This window comes from Miscanthus floridulus, chromosome 4 (genome assembly GCF_019320115.1).
Source record: "Miscanthus floridulus cultivar M001 chromosome 4, ASM1932011v1, whole genome shotgun sequence".
Classification (NCBI taxonomy): Eukaryota; Viridiplantae; Streptophyta; class Magnoliopsida; order Poales; family Poaceae; genus Miscanthus; species Miscanthus floridulus.
Window position 1 is genome coordinate 103,939,282 of NC_089583.1, and position 15,644 is coordinate 103,954,925.

At 44.4% G+C, this 15,644-nt stretch overlaps 2 protein-coding genes across 2 annotated transcripts; both read left to right on the top strand.

Moving 5' to 3' along the window:
- Positions 1–3,314: 3,314 nt before the first annotated feature.
- Positions 3,315–5,545, top strand: LOC136548971 (G-type lectin S-receptor-like serine/threonine-protein kinase At1g11330). The gene is made up of 2 exons (XM_066540312.1): positions 3,315–3,413; positions 4,637–5,545. The coding sequence occupies exons 1-2, from the start codon at positions 3,315–3,317 to the stop codon at positions 5,543–5,545; spliced, it is 1,008 nt and encodes a 335-aa protein (XP_066396409.1).
- Positions 5,546–11,772: 6,227 nt separating this feature from the next.
- Positions 11,773–13,746, top strand: LOC136552414 (G-type lectin S-receptor-like serine/threonine-protein kinase At2g19130). The gene has a single exon (XM_066543975.1). The coding sequence runs from the start codon at positions 12,054–12,056 to the stop codon at positions 13,743–13,745; it is 1,692 nt and encodes a 563-aa protein (XP_066400072.1). The 5' UTR covers positions 11,773–12,053; the 3' UTR covers position 13,746.
- The last annotated feature ends 1,898 nt before the right edge of the window (positions 13,747–15,644 follow it).

Below are 15,644 nucleotides of genomic sequence, written 5' to 3' on the forward strand. Positions count from 1 at the left end.
GGGCCGTGTGCCGTTTCTGATGCTATGGGCCGAAACAGTAAACCATGAGCCCAGTTTCGTTTTTTTTTCCTTTTTTCTAGAAAATTGAAAAATACAAATTAACTCAAAAGAAAAATAGAAAAAGTATTTTTTACCTTTGAGTAAAATTCAAGAAAAAGAGAGTTTTTCCACAGTCAAAGAAAAGTTATTTACACTCCAGTTATTTTGAACCAATATGCTATTTAATTGGAGAAAAAGAGATTTTTCCGCTGCTAAAGAAAAAGTATATTCTCTAGTTTATTTGTACCAATGTGGTATTTAACTGGAGAAAAGAAAAGTTTTTCCAGTAAATCTTTATTTCCTGGAAATTGATTAATGGATTAAAGGAAATAGAAAATTACAATTTTGCCTGTGAGTAAAATTCAAGAAAAAGAGAGTTTTTCCACAGTCAAAGAAAAGTTGTTTATACTCCAGTTATTTTGAACCAATGTGGTATTTAATTGGAGAAAAAGAGATTTTTCCGCTGCTAAAGAAAACGTTGATTCTCCAGTTATTTTGAACCAATGTGGTATTTAATTGGAGAGAAAAAGAGATTTGACATGATTATGATGTTGTTATTTTCTGACCAACGTTGATAATAACAATATCATAATGTTAATGATTTATGCATTGATTCTACTTCTGTCCAACGGTGATGTAGAATTAGTGTATAAGAACATATGTTAATTTTAATGATTTATGCATTAATTCTACTTCTGTCCAACGGTGATGTAGAATTAATGTGTAAGAACAGTTGTAAAAGTTAAAGACTTATGCATTAATTCTATTTCTGCCCAACGGTGATATAGAATTAGTGTATAAAAATAGTTGTATGTTTTGATTTTGACCAACATTGGAATCAAGGCATGCAAATGGTGTTATTTTTATATTAACAAAAGTTTTAACCTGGTTTTCATCTTGTCTAAGGTGGACTGGGTAGTCACCTCACCGTGTTCCACTAAGTTTGTGGCACCGGTGAGGGAGACAAAAGAGAATGAAGCCACTTGGGCAACTAAAGAAAGAGATTTTAAATCCCAAAAGATAGTCCTATGACTGTTGTGCATAGGAAGTGGGTCACTGCCAACAAGAAATGTTTTGGCTGTGATAAAGAATATGATTGAACCTGCAATTGTGGGCTTAATCCCAAAGTGTGACACGGTCACCGAGTACCTCGATAGAATAAAGAGTCAGTTCACTGGCACTTCAAAGACATATGTTACTCAGCTGATAAAGCAGCTGGTGACAGAGTGTTACTCTGGAAATGGTGGCATAAGAGAGCTCACGATGCGTTGTCGAAATTATGGCACTATCGTTCAGGCCATATTTCGAGGGGGAGAATAGAAAGAAAAGTTAAGAATGATATTCTTCCTCCATTAGAGCTCTCAGACTTAGAACAATGCAGACTTAGAACAATGCAGAGAATGCATAAAAGGAAAGTATATAAAGAAAAGTAAGAAAGATGACAAACGAAGCGTAGGAATTCTACAGATTATTCACACAGACATCTGTGGTCAGTTTCCTAAAAAGAGTGTGGATGGAAATGATTCGTTCATAACATTCACAAATGATTACTCCCATTATGGCTAAATTTATCTAATCAAAGAAAGAACAGAAGCATTGGATAAATAGGCAAAAGTTGGAATCCAATGCAATTTAAAGATAAAGACAGTCTGGTCTGACCGTGGGGAGTACTACGGTCGGCATACCCTAAAAGAATGGCATAGTAGTCTAGTATTCTATACTGGGCGAACCTCAGCAAAATAGAGTAGCTGAAAAAATCAATCGTACCCTGATGGATATGGTGGGCAGTATGATAAGTTACTCCACCTTACAGTTGAGCCTGTGGATGGAGGCGATAAAACCGCCATTCATATTCTCAATAGAGTATCAAGAAAGTCGGTGCTCAAAACACCGTATGAGTTGTGGACAGCAAGAGTATCCTCACTTAACCACTTGCGTGTGTGTGGGGAGCCCTGCTGAGGCTAAAGTATTTAACCCAAACATTAGAAAGTTATATCCCAAAACAGTAAGTTGCCATTTTATTGGCTACACAGAAAAGTCAAAATATTTTCGTTTCTACTGTCCAGAGAGACATACAAAGTTTATAGAAACGAGACACGCTGTCTTCCTAGAGGACGAATTGATGAGGGGGAGCATGGTTGCTCGAGAAATTGACCTTGAAGTGAAGCAGGTGTAAACGCCCACTTCAATGATTTATGAGCCAATTTTCTCACTACCTGCTGTAGCTGCATCGACAGTGCAAGATACTATGGTGTCAACACCTGTTGTTATTCCACCTGTGGCAATAATAAATGAAAATGAGGAACCTGTTCTTCAGGATCCAATAGAACCAATTGCCACATATGAGGGGGAGCAACAACAGCCTCAAACAGAAGATGTGCCAAATATGGAAGCCCCTAGAAGGTCTCAAAAAGTTAGTACAACACTAAAGAATTTCAAATGGAGGATTATCAAAGCCTCGTTTGAAGAAGCCATGAGTAGTGATCAGTCATCAAAGTGGCTTGAGGCCATGGAAGATAAAATGAAATCATTGAATGCCAATAAAGTTTGGGACTTGGAAATAATTCCTAAAGGAGTCAAAACAGTAGGCTATAAATGGGTCTACAAGACTAAACATGACTCTCAAGGGAATATAGAGACATATAAAGTGTGACTTGTGGCAAAAGGCTTTATGCAAAGAGAAGGGATTGATTACAATGAGACCTTTTATCTAGTCTCATGTAAAGTTTCCTTCAGAATCATAATGACATTAGTGGCACATTACGATTAAGAATTACATCATATGGATGTAAAGACGGCATTTCTCAACAGCGACTTAGAGAAAAATGTTTATATGGCACAACCGAAAGGTTTTGTCATGGAAGGAAAAGAACGAATGTGATGCCGCCTAAAGAAATCCATTTATATATTAAAGCAAGCTTCAAGACGGTGATACTTGAAGTTTGATCAGACAATAAGGCATTTTGAGTTTGAAGAGAATGTAGAGGACAATTGTGTCAATACAAAGTTTAAGAATGGGAAGTTTATCTTCCTTGTCCTGTATGTAGATGATATCTTACTTGCTAGTAGTGATGTCAGTCTACTACTGGAGACAAAGAAATTTGATATGAAAGATCTTGGTAAAGCTTCGTTCCTTCTAGGGATCGAGATTCACCAAGATAGAAGAAAAAGGGTATAAGGACTGTCACAAAAGGCATACATGGAAAAGATCTTAAAGAAATTCAGTATGCACAAATGTAGTCCCTCACCTGCTCCTATAGTCAAGGGCGATAGACATGGGGATTTTAAATGACCCAGGAACCAATATGAGCTCAATCGATAAAGTGAAAGTGGTTCCATATGCTTCAGCTGTCGGAAGCTTGCAACATGCTCAAGTATGAACACGCCCTGACTTGACATTTGTTACCGGGTTTTACTTGGCAGATTCCAGAGGAACTCTAGAATAGAACATTGAAATTGATAAAGAAAGTCTTGCGTTATTTGCAAGGAACGAAAGGCCTCATGATGACATATAGAAGATCTGATTCACTCCACATAGTGGGATATTCAGATTCTGATTATACGAGAGTGCATATCCAGACGTGGATTTTCTATCATCTCGTAAAGGGGAGCTATTTCATGAAAAAGCTCAAAGCAAACTGTCACTATATCGTCCACAATGTATAACAGTTTGTAGCATGTTATGAGGCAACGGGCAGGTGAACTAACTAACGAAGTTCATACCCGATTTGAAGGTGGTTGACGACATCTATGGACCACTTAAAGTAATACTGCGATTATAATCTGACAGTACAGTATGCTCACAATATAAGTCAAGTGGTGCTGCCAAACACATTGACATAGAGTATTATGTTGTGAAAGATAAGTCCGGGATCAAGTCATAAGTCTTGAGCATATGAGAACAGAAAGGATGCTCGCGGATCCGCTTACAAAAGGCTTACCACCCAACATGTTCAGATGACATGGTGTTCAGAGGACATGTAGCTAGCTTGGGTTTAAGGGAAAGCCTAAAATATTCCTGGACAAAAGAAGGCCTAAAGATAAGTATCTATTTCAGAACAGAGTAGTGAGTTGTAGCTGTTAAGTCTATCGGCAATGGACCGTGACGATGAGACATGCTCTATGAGCTAATCTGTAATGGAATGAACAAAAGCAAATGATATGAAAGTGAAAGATGGAATGAGATAAGGGGGAGAATGTTAGTTGATCTCCACCGATAGGCCCAACGGCCTATTGGGCCCTATCTCTGCTCCCTGATCGGGGGAGCCCAACCCCAATTCGGTTGGAGGGACCCTGTCGCACAGCACACATAAAAGGAAGGTGGGGGTGAGGGCTCGGACTACGAGGTTGACCGGAGCCGCCACACCCACCTACACAGAAACCCTAATACCGATCTAAAGAGCTGCTGCCAGCGACGGGATGTGCCCCAACCACCGCCGTCGCCCCTGCAGGTCTACACCGGCACCTCTGCAGCCCCACTGTATCGCCACCTCTCCTCTTCACCACCACGCCGAGCACTGGCATCCGCAAGGATGCATCCACGGCGGCATCGGCGTCCACGCTGCCGCTGCGGTGAAGCTCCTCACCGGTCGAGGAGCCTAACGCCGGCACCAAGAGGTTCTGGTTCGGGGACAGGGTCAAAATCGAGTACCTTCCCAGCGCAGCGCTGCAGCTCTTCGGCGACCGCCTGTACATCACGGAGAACGGTACTAACCTCTGGTGGTCAAGCGTGGCGGGCGCCGGAGATGGCCCCACGCCGGCATCCGCCGTCACGGTCCTCCTCGACAGCGGCAACCTGGTGGTGAGGGACCAGGCCAACTCGTCGCGGGTCCTGTGGCAGAGCTTCGACTACCCCGGCGACGCGCTGCTCCCCGGCGCGAGGCTCGGGCTCGACGGGGACACCGGGAACAACGTATCGCTGACGTTCACGGACATAAACTCGTGGCACAAGAGCAGCCTCAGCGTCGACCAGCGCAGGAGGAACGGGTTCGTGCTCACCACCGACGGCTGCGACGTCCTCCGGGGGGCCTTCCCGGCATGGATGGTGTCTTCTGAAGGAAACGGCAGCTCGCTGGTGCTGCTGAACAGCCGTCCTGCGGCGGGCGCAGGCATCGCGGAGCACTTGCAGCTCCATCTGGGGCAAGTCAACCTACGGAGCTGGTCGAGTTTTGCTGGCTGCTGGGTGGCCCGCTGGACCTTCCCTTCCGACTGCAAATCCAGCGCCTTCTTCTGCGGCCGTTTCGGCGCTTGCACGAGCAATGGCACGTGTGGCTGCGTCCACGGATTCGAGCCTTCGAAACCATCAGAGTGGCAGCGTGGATACTTTGTGGACGGATGCTCGAGGTCTCTTCCACTGAGGTGCACGGCAGATGATGGCCTGACGGCGGAACACGATGACTCGTTTGTGCTCCTAGACAACCTGAGAGGGCTCCCTTACAACTCCCAGAACGATACGGCAGAGGGTGACGAATGTTGCAGACAAGCCTGTCTGAGCAAATGCTGTTAGTTGATCTCCACCGATAGGCCCAACGGCCTATTCGGCCCTATCTCTGCTCTCTGATCGGGGGAGCCCAACCCTAATTCGGTTGGAGGGCCCCTGTCGCACAGCACACATAAAAGGAAGGTGAGGGTGAGGGCTCGGACTACGAGGTTGACCGGAGCCGCCACACCCACCTACACAGAAACCCTAATACCGATCTAAAGAGCTGCTGCCAGCGACGGGATGTGCCCCAACCACCGCCGTCGCCCCTGCAGGTCTACACCGGCACCTCTGCAGCTCCACTGTATCGCCACCTCTCCTCTTCACCACCACGCCGAGCACTGGCGTCCGCGAGGATGCATCCACGGCGGCATCGGCGTCCACGCTGCCGCTGCGGTGAAGCTCCTCACCGGTCGAGGAGCCTAACTACGGATCTACGGGTTACACAAAAGGTACTCACGTAGATTCTAACAATGGTACCAGAGCTAGGTTACAAGTGTGTAACCCTAACCCTAACCGGGTAAAAGCAAAGAAAAGGGACTGGGGGTGGCAGATTTCATTGGAACCCGGTCACCACTGCCACCGCGCAAGGGGGAAAAGACCAGATCCGTGTTCGAATCAGAGAAGAATAAGAAAAGTAAACAAGATCCATTCGGATCGTAGAAAAGGAAGGGCCCTCGGCACTTGAACTCTAACCCTAACTGGGTTAAAGAATGGATGAAAAGAAAGAAAAGGTTTCGGCCTTAAGATGAACAAAGCCGAACCCTAAATCCAAAAGAGAAAAGAAAGAAAAGAAAACAGAACCGAACCCTAGATCCATTCGGATGTCAAAGAAAAGAAAAGGAAGAACAACTCAAATCCGAAGGGGAAGGAAGAAGAAAAGAAACCCCAGATCCAAACCCTAATACCCCATTACCGGTTCGGATAAAAGGAAAACGAGATCCAAATCGAAAAGAAGGGGATGGGAAAGGAGAAAGGGAAGGGGACGGAACCGTCCTTTCGCCGACGCGGGAGAAGTGCCGAGCGGGGGCAGTTGCTCGCCGGCTCGGTCAAGGGGGCGCCGCGGCCAGGCCGCTCGACGGTGGCGTGCTCACCCGTCGGGGAGCACGCGCGCCGGCGAGGGGGCCGGCGACGGCGCCGTGGCTCGCTGCTCCACCTCGGTCACTCGCTCGGTTGTCATCGCTGTGGCTGAGAGAGGAGTGGAGAGCGGCGAAGAGAGAAAGAAGAGAGAGAGAGAGCGGCGAAGAAAGAATAAGTTAGGGTTTTGGAGGGCGCGGCCGCGGGGGTTTTGTTCGCCCTATCCGCGCGCGCGACCGTCCGATCAGACAGACGGCGCAGATTCACCGGGCTGGCTTTCAGCCCAAGCGGGTGCGCGCGCCAGGCCGAATTCCTGGCCCAGGCCCAGGTTGCGGCCTGGGCGCGGGGGAGCGCGCGGGAAAGGGCGCAAACGGCTGTGGGCCGTGTGCCGTTTCTGATGCTATGGGCCGAAACAGTAAACCATGAGCCCAGTTTCGTTTTTTTTTCCTTTTTTCTAGAAAATTGAAAAATACAAATTAACTCAAAAGAAAAATAGAAAAAGTATTTTTTACCTTTGAGTAAAATTCAAGAAAAAGAGAGTTTTTCCACAGTCAAAGAAAAGTTATTTACACTCCAGTTATTTTGAACCAATATGCTATTTAATTGGAGAAAAAGAGATTTTTCCGCTGCTAAAGAAAAAGTATATTCTCTAGTTTATTTGTACCAATGTGGTATTTAACTGGAGAAAAGAAAAGTTTTTCCAGTAAATCTTTATTTCCTGGAAATTGATTAATGGATTAAAGGAAATAGAAAATTACAATTTTGCCTGTGAGTAAAATTCAAGAAAAAGAGAGTTTTTCCACAGTCAAAGAAAAGTTGTTTATACTCCAGTTATTTTGAACCAATGTGGTATTTAATTGGAGAAAAAGAGATTTTTCCGCTGCTAAAGAAAACGTTGATTCTCCAGTTATTTTGAACCAATGTGGTATTTAATTGGAGAGAAAAAGAGATTTGACATGATTATGATGTTGTTATTTTCTGACCAACGTTGATAATAACAATATCATAATGTTAATGATTTATGCATTGATTCTACTTCTGTCCAACGATGATGTAGAATTAGTGTATAAGAACATATGTTAATTTTAATGATTTATGCATTAATTTTACTTCTGTCCAACGGTGATGTAGAATTAATGTGTAAGAACAGTTGTAAAAGTTAAAGACTTATGCATTAATTCTATTTCTGCCCAACGGTGATATAGAATTAGTGTATAAAAATAGTTGTATGTTTTGATTTTGACCAACATTGGAATCAAGGCATGCAAATGGTGTTATTTTTATATTAACAAAAGTTTTAACCTGGTTTTCATCTTGTCTAAGGTGGACTGGGTAGTCACCTCACCGTGTTCCACTAAGTTTGTGGCACCGGTGAGGGAGATAAAAGAGAATGAAGCCACTTGGGCAACTAAAGAAAGAGATTTTAAATCCCAAAAGATAGTCCTATGACTGTTGTGCATAGGAAGTGGGTCACTGCCAACAAGAAATGTTTTGGCTGTGATAAAGAATATGATTGAACCTGCAATTGTGGGCTTAATCCCAAAGTGTGACACGGTCACCGAGTACCTCGATAGAATAAAGAGTCAGTTCACTGGCACTTCAAAGACATATGTTACTCAGCTGATAAAGCAGCTGGTGACAGAGTGTTACTCTGGAAATAGTGGCATAAGAGAGCTCACGATGCGTTGTCGAAATTATGGCACTATCGTTCAGGCCATATTTCGAGGGGGAGAATAGAAAGAAAAGTTAAGAATGATATTCTTCCTCCATTAGAGCTCTCAGACTTAGAACAATGCAGACTTAGAACAATGCAGAGAATGCATAAAAGGAAAGTATATAAAGAAAAGTAAGAAAGATGACAAACGAAGCGTAGGAATTCTACAGATTATTCACACAGACATCTGTGGTCAGTTTCCTAAAAAGAGTGTGGATGGAAATGATTCGTTCATAACATTCACAAATGATTACTCCCATTATGGCTAAATTTATCTAATCAAAGAAAGAACAGAAGCATTGGATAAATAGGCAAAAGTTGGAATCCAATGCAATTTAAAGATAAAGACAGTCTGGTCTGACCGTGGGGAGTACTACGGTCGGCATACCCTAAAAGAATGGCATAGTAGTCTAGTATTCTATACTGGGCGAACCTCAGCAAAATAGAGTAGCTGAAAAAATCAATCGTACCCTGATGGATATGGTGGGCAGTATGATAAGTTACTCCACCTTACAGTTGAGCCTGTGGATGGAGGCGATAAAACCGTCATTCATATTCTCAATAGAGTATCAAGAAAGTCGGTGCTCAAAACACCGTATGAGTTGTGGACAGCAAGAGTATCCTCACTTAACCACTTGCGTGTGTGTGGGGAGCCCTGCTGAGACTAAAGTATTTAACCCAAACATTAGAAAGTTATATCCCAAAACAGTAAGTTGCCATTTTATTGGCTACACAGAAAAGTCAAAATATTTTCGTTTCTACTGTCCAGAGAGACATACAAAGTTTATAGAAACGAGACACGCTGTCTTCCTAGAGGACGAATTGATGAGGGGGAGCATGGTTGCTCGAGAAATTGACCTTGAAGTGAAGCAGGTGTAAACGCCCACTTCAATGATTTATGAGCCAATTTTCTCACTACCTGCTGTAGCTGCATCGACAGTGCAAGATACTATGGTGTCAACACCTGTTGTTATTCCACCTGTGGCAATAATAAATGAAAATGAAGAACCTGTTCTTCAGGATCCAATAGAACCAATTGCCACATATGAGGGGGAGCAACAACAGCCTCAAACAGAAGATGTGCCAAATATGGAAGCCCCTAGAAGGTCTCAAAAAGTTAGTACAACACTAAAGAATTTCAAATGGAGGATTATCAAAGCCTCGTTTGAAGAAGCCATGAGTAGTGATCAGTCATCAAAGTGGCTTGAGGCCATGGAAGATAAAATGAAATCATTGAATGCCAATAAAGTTTGGGACTTGGAAATAATTCCTAAAGGAGTCAAAACAGTAGGCTATAAATGGGTCTACAAGACTAAACATGACTCTCAAGGGAATATAGAGACATATAAAGTGTGACTTGTGGCAAAAGGCTTTATGCAAAGAGAAGGGATTGATTACAATGAGACCTTTTATCTAGTCTCATGTAAAGTTTCCTTCAGAATCATAATGACATTAGTGGCACATTACGATTAAGAATTACATCATATGGATGTAAAGACGGCATTTCTCAACAGCGACTTAGAGAAAAATGTTTATATGGCACAACCGAAAGGTTTTGTCATGGAAGGAAAAGAACGAATGTGATGCCGCCTAAAGAAATCCATTTATATATTAAAGCAAGCTTCAAGACGGTGATACTTGAAGTTTGATCAGACAATAAGGCATTTTGAGTTTGAAGAGAATGTAGAGGACAATTGTGTCAATACAAAGTTTAAGAATGGGAAGTTTATCTTCCTTGTCCTGTATGTAGATGATATCTTACTTGCTAGTAGTGATGTCAGTCTACTACTGGAGACAAAGAAATTTGATATGAAAGATCTTGGTAAAGCTTCGTTCCTTCTAGGGATCGAGATTCACCAAGATAGAAGAAAAAGGGTATAAGGACTGTCACAAAAGGCATACATGGAAAAGATCTTAAAGAAATTCAGTATGCACAAATGTAGTCCCTCACCTGCTCCTATAGTCAAGGGCGATAGACATGGGGATTTTAAATGACCCAGGAACCAATATGAGCTCAATCGATAAAGTGAAAGTGGTTCCATATGCTTCAGCTGTCGGAAGCTTGCAACATGCTCAAGTATGAACACGCCCTGACTTGACATTTGTTACCGGGTTTTACTTGGCAGATTCCAGAGGAACTCTAGAATAGAACATTGAAATTGATAAAGAAAGTCTTGCGTTATTTGCAAGGAACGAAAGGCCTCATGATGACATATAGAAGATCTGATTCACTCCACATAGTGGGATATTCAGATTCTGATTATACGAGAGTGCATATCCAGACGTGGATTTTCTATCATCTCGTAAAGGGGAGCTATTTCATGAAAAAGCTCAAAGCAAACTGTCACTATATCGTCCACAATGTATAACAGTTTGTAGCATGTTATGAGGCAACGGGCAGGTGAACTAACTAACGAAGTTCATACCCGATTTGAAGGTGGTTGACGACATCTATGGACCACTTAAAGTAATACTGCGATTATAATCTGACAGTACAGTATGCTCACAACATAAGTCAAGTGGTGCTGCCAAACACATTGACATAGAGTATTATGTTGTGAAAGATAAGTCCGGGATCAAGTCATAAGTCTTGAGCATATGAGAACAGAAAGGATGCTCGCGGATCCGCTTACAAAAGGCTTACCACCCAACATGTTCAGATGACATGGTGTTCAGAGGACATGTAGCTAGCTTGGGTTTAAGGGAAAGCCTAAAATATTCCTGGACAAAAGAAGGCCTAAAGATAAGTATCTATTTCAGAACAGAGTAGTGAGTTGTAGCTGTTAAGTCTATCGGCAATGGACCGTGACGATGAGACATGCTCTATGAGCTAATCTGTAATGGAATGAACAAAAGCAAATGATATGAAAGTGAAAGATGGAATGAGATAAGGGGGAGAATGTTAGTTGATCTCCACCGATAGGCCCAACGGCCTATTGGGCCCTATCTCTGCTCCCTGATCGGGGGAGCCCAACCCTAATTCGGTTGGAGGGACCCTGTCGCACAGCACACATAAAAGGAAGGTGGGGGTGAGGGCTCGGACTACGAGGTTGACCGGAGCCGCCACACCCACCTACACAGAAACCCTAATACCGATCTAAAGAGCTGCTGCCAGCGACGGGATGTGCCCCAACCACCGCCGTCGCCCCTGCAGGTCTACACCGGCACCTCTGCAGCCCCACTGTATCGCCACCTCTCCTCTTCACCACCACGCTGAGCACTGGCATCCGCAAGGATGCATCCACGGCGGCATCGGCGTCCACGCTGCCGCTGCGGTGAAGCTCCTCACCGGTCGAGGAGCCTAACGCCGGCACCAAGAGGTTCTGGTTCGGGGACAGGGTCAAAATCGAGTACCTTCCCAGCGCAGCGCTGCAGCTCTTCGGCGACCGCCTGTACATCACGGAGAACGGTACTAACCTCTGGTGGTCAAGCGTGGCGGGCGCCGGAGATGGCCCCACGCCGGCATCCGCCGTCACGGTCCTCCTCGACAGCGGCAACCTGGTGGTGAGGGACCAGGCCAACTCGTCGCGGGTCCTGTGGCAGAGCTTCGACTACCCCGGCGACGCGCTGCTCCCCGGCGCGAGGCTCGGGCTCGACGGGGACACCGGGAACAACGTATCGCTGACGTTCACGGACATAAACTCGTGGCACAAGAGCAGCCTCAGCGTCGACCAGCGCAGGAGGAACGGGTTCGTGCTCACCACCGACGGCTGCGACGTCCTCCGGGGGGCCTTCCCGGCATGGATGGTGTCTTCTGAAGGAAACGGCAGCTCGCTGGTGCTGCTGAACAGCCGTCCTGCGGCGGGCGCAGGCATCGCGGAGCACTTGCAGCTCCATCTGGGGCAAGTCAACCTACGGAGCTGGTCGAGTTTTGCTGGCTGCTGGGTGGCCCGCTGGACCTTCCCTTCCGACTGCAAATCCAGCGCCTTCTTCTGCGGCCGTTTCGGCGCTTGCACGAGCAACGGCACGTGTGGCTGCGTCCACGGATTCGAGCCTTCGAAACCATCAGAGTGGCAGCGTGGATACTTTGTGGACGGATGCTCGAGGTCTCTTCCACTGAGGTGCACGGCAGATGATGGCCTGACGGTGGAACACGATGACTCGTTTGTGCTCCTAGACAACCTGAGAGGGCTCCCTTACAACTCCCAGAACGATACGGCAGAGGGTGACGAATGTTGCAGACAAGCCTGTCTGAGCAAATGCTACTGCGTCGCATACGCGTATGACGACGACTCTGGATGCAAGCTATGGTACAACTACCTGTACACCGTGAGTTTCGCTGCTACACCTCCGTACAGCAAGGTTTATGTTCGTTTGGGTTCGAAGCTCATGGTTCAAAAACGTCCGAAAACGATAAGAATTGTATCCATGGTTGTCGGATTGGCAGCAACAGCCTGTGTGATATTGATACTAGCGCTTCTATGGAGATACAGGAACAGGAGAACTTTGTTTTCTACCTGCCGAAAGTTCCAACAAGTGGAAGGAGGTTCTCTTGCTGTCTACCCATATGCACAGGTCAGGAGAGCTACAAGGAATTTCTCCGACAAGCTCGGCGAGGGAGCTTTCGGCTGTGTTTTCAGGGGAACGATGCCGGGACCAACTGTCGTCGCCGTGAAGCGTCTCAAAGGCTTTGGGCAAGCAGACAAGCAGTTCAGAGCTGAAGTGCAGACGCTCGGAGTGATTCGGCACACTAACGTTGTCCCTCTCTTAGGATTTTGTGTCAGAGGGAACACGAGGCTGCTTGTGTATCAGTACATGGACTATGGCTCCTTGGGTGCACACCTCTTCTCGGAAAACAATCGATGTCTACTGAACTGGGATCTTCGGTACCGGATTGCGCATGGTATCGCCAAGGGCCTAGCCTACCTCCACGAAGAATGCGATGACTGTATCATACACTGCGATATCAAGCCCGAAAACATACTTCTCGACTCGGAATTCCGCGTGAAGATCGCGGACTTCGGCATGGCAAAGCTTCTTGGACGGGAATTCAGCTCGGCTTTGACCACGATCCGAGGAACCATGGGCTATCTTGCGCCGGAGTGGGTGTCCGGACAGCCTATCACCAAAAAAGCAGATGTCTATAGCTTCGGCATCGTGCTTCTTGAAATAATCTCGGGGAGAAGGACTACCAGGAGACTGAAATTTGGGAGCCATCGGTATTTCCCTCTTTATGCTGCTGCCCAACTGAATGAAGGAAACGTGCTGTGCTTGCTGGATCGTAGGCTGGAAGGAAATGCCAACGTCGAGGAGCTTGATGTCGCCTGTAGAGTTGCCTGTTGGTGCATCCAGGACGAGGAGAACGACAGGCCATCGATGGCCCAAGTTGTTTGTATGCTGGAAGGTGTTTTAGACACTGGAATTCCTCCAGTTCCGTCTTCCTTCATGAACCTTATTGAGGGTGAGAACAGCAGTACATCTTCGGAAGTAGGCTAATATTTTCTTTACTATATATGGGGACAATTGATTAAAGATATGGTCCGTGATTAGGCGCTGATCATTTTTCCTGTTATATATATGACCATACGTGGAAATTTCAATTATTTTTCTTGGTTTACTAGGTATTGATAGCTTAATCTCTTCGTACCATTATCAACAAGAATGAAGGAATTGCAGTATGTACTAGTCCACTGACCTATACTCCTTACAAAGGGGCATAATTACTAGGAGTTCATTATAAAATCAAACATTTTTAAACATATCTATCTATCTACTCTATCACACTATAGAAGAGCGAAGAAATTAAGAATAACTACACATTAATTTTACACGAATCTTAAGCGTTCCTGTCAAGCGTCTGAGCTTTCTGTATGCCGGTGTGTACGTGTTTTATGGCTAATGCTCCATCACGGACGTTCGTTCGGCGTCGGTCAGTTTGGACGCGGCCCACAGACCTGCTTCCCTCGTCAGCATACACGGTTTCTCTAAAAAAATTATAAAAAATAAAAGAGAGCGACATCTTATCTTTCCATTCACATCGGCTCCACCGCACCGCATGTCCTTCGGTCGCTTACATGCACGAGCTCTGCTAGCGCCCGCGCCCACACGAACGCCGCCACCGTCGTCCGCATATGCACGAGCGTCGAGCGCCACCACTAGCCACATATGCACGAGCTCCACCGGCCGCGCTGTGCCGCCTGCCATGGTGAGGGAGACTACTGCCGCCTCCACTATGGGGGCCGGACGCCTGGTCGGCAACTAGGAATACCTCTGCCTCCACCTGCCTAGTTCGTTACGCCCGGGTGTGGAGCTTGCCCGCGTGCAGCTCACTGCAGCCTAGGCGGAGCCCACCCGCGCACAATTCAAATTTTGAATTTCAATAAATGATAACTTCAAACAAGATTTTGAAACCTTAAATGATTTCAACTACAAAAGTCGTGAACATATAAGTTGTTGACCTCATCACTATATAACTTTTAGTTTGGTCACTTCTTCCATTTGATAAAGTGTTAGTAAACATTGTTCATAAATTCATATATCACTCATAGTTTCATGAACTATATGAGAGACATGTTCATTTGTGAATAATGTTTAACATCACTTTGTCAGATGAAGAAATAACCAAAATAAAAGTTGTAGATCTTGATGAGTTATACATATTTGGTATTCATCATTTTTTCAGCTGAAATTATTTGGTATTTTAAAATCTTGTTAGAACTTGTCATTTTTTTAAATTTAAAATTTGAATTGCTCAAACTTTGTCAAATGAAAAGAACGACTAAATCAACACAGTAATTTGATAGGGCGTGATTTTAGAAAATTTTTGAAAAACAAACCATCACATTTGGAGTTAGTATGAGGGAGAAAGACTAGTTACAAATTTTACTCAGAGATTAAAAAAATTATAACTGTTCATGATGATCAATGATGAACAAGTGTGATTTCTCTTTTTAATCTGTGGCTGAAACTTGTAACTAGTTTTTCTCCCTCATACTAACTCCAAATGTTATATTTTTTTTCTAAATTTTTCTAAAATCATGCTCTATTATTTTAATCTGGTCATCTATCTTTGTCACTAATTTTGGACAATTCAAATTTTTAATTTCAGAAAATAACAACTTCAAACCTGATTTTCAACCACTAAATGATTTCAGCTGTAAATGTGATGAATATAAAAGTTGTTAAACACATCACTATCTACAACTTTTATTTTGGTCATCTTTTCATTTGATAATTTGAATTTTAATAAATGACAACTTCAAACAAGATTTTGAAACCGATTTCAACTACAAAAGTCGTGAACATAAAAGTTATTAAACTCATCATTATCTACAACTTTTATTTTGGTCACTTCTTTTATTTTGATAAAGTGTTAGTAAACATTGTTCACAAATT

Bases quoted from the DNA above. Each gene is read 5' to 3' on its own strand.
- LOC136552414 (XM_066543975.1), top strand. From the start codon at position 12,054: ATGGTGTCTTCTGAAGGAAACGGCAGCTCGCTGGTGCTGCTGAACAGC.
- LOC136548971 (XM_066540312.1), top strand. From the start codon at position 3,315: ATGGGGATTTTAAATGACCCAGGAACCAATATGAGCTCAATCGATAAA. The intron at 3,414-4,636 runs GTATGAACACGC...CCGGTCGAGGAG, and splicing joins GAAGCTTGCAACATGCTCAA to CCTAACGCCGGCACCAAGAG.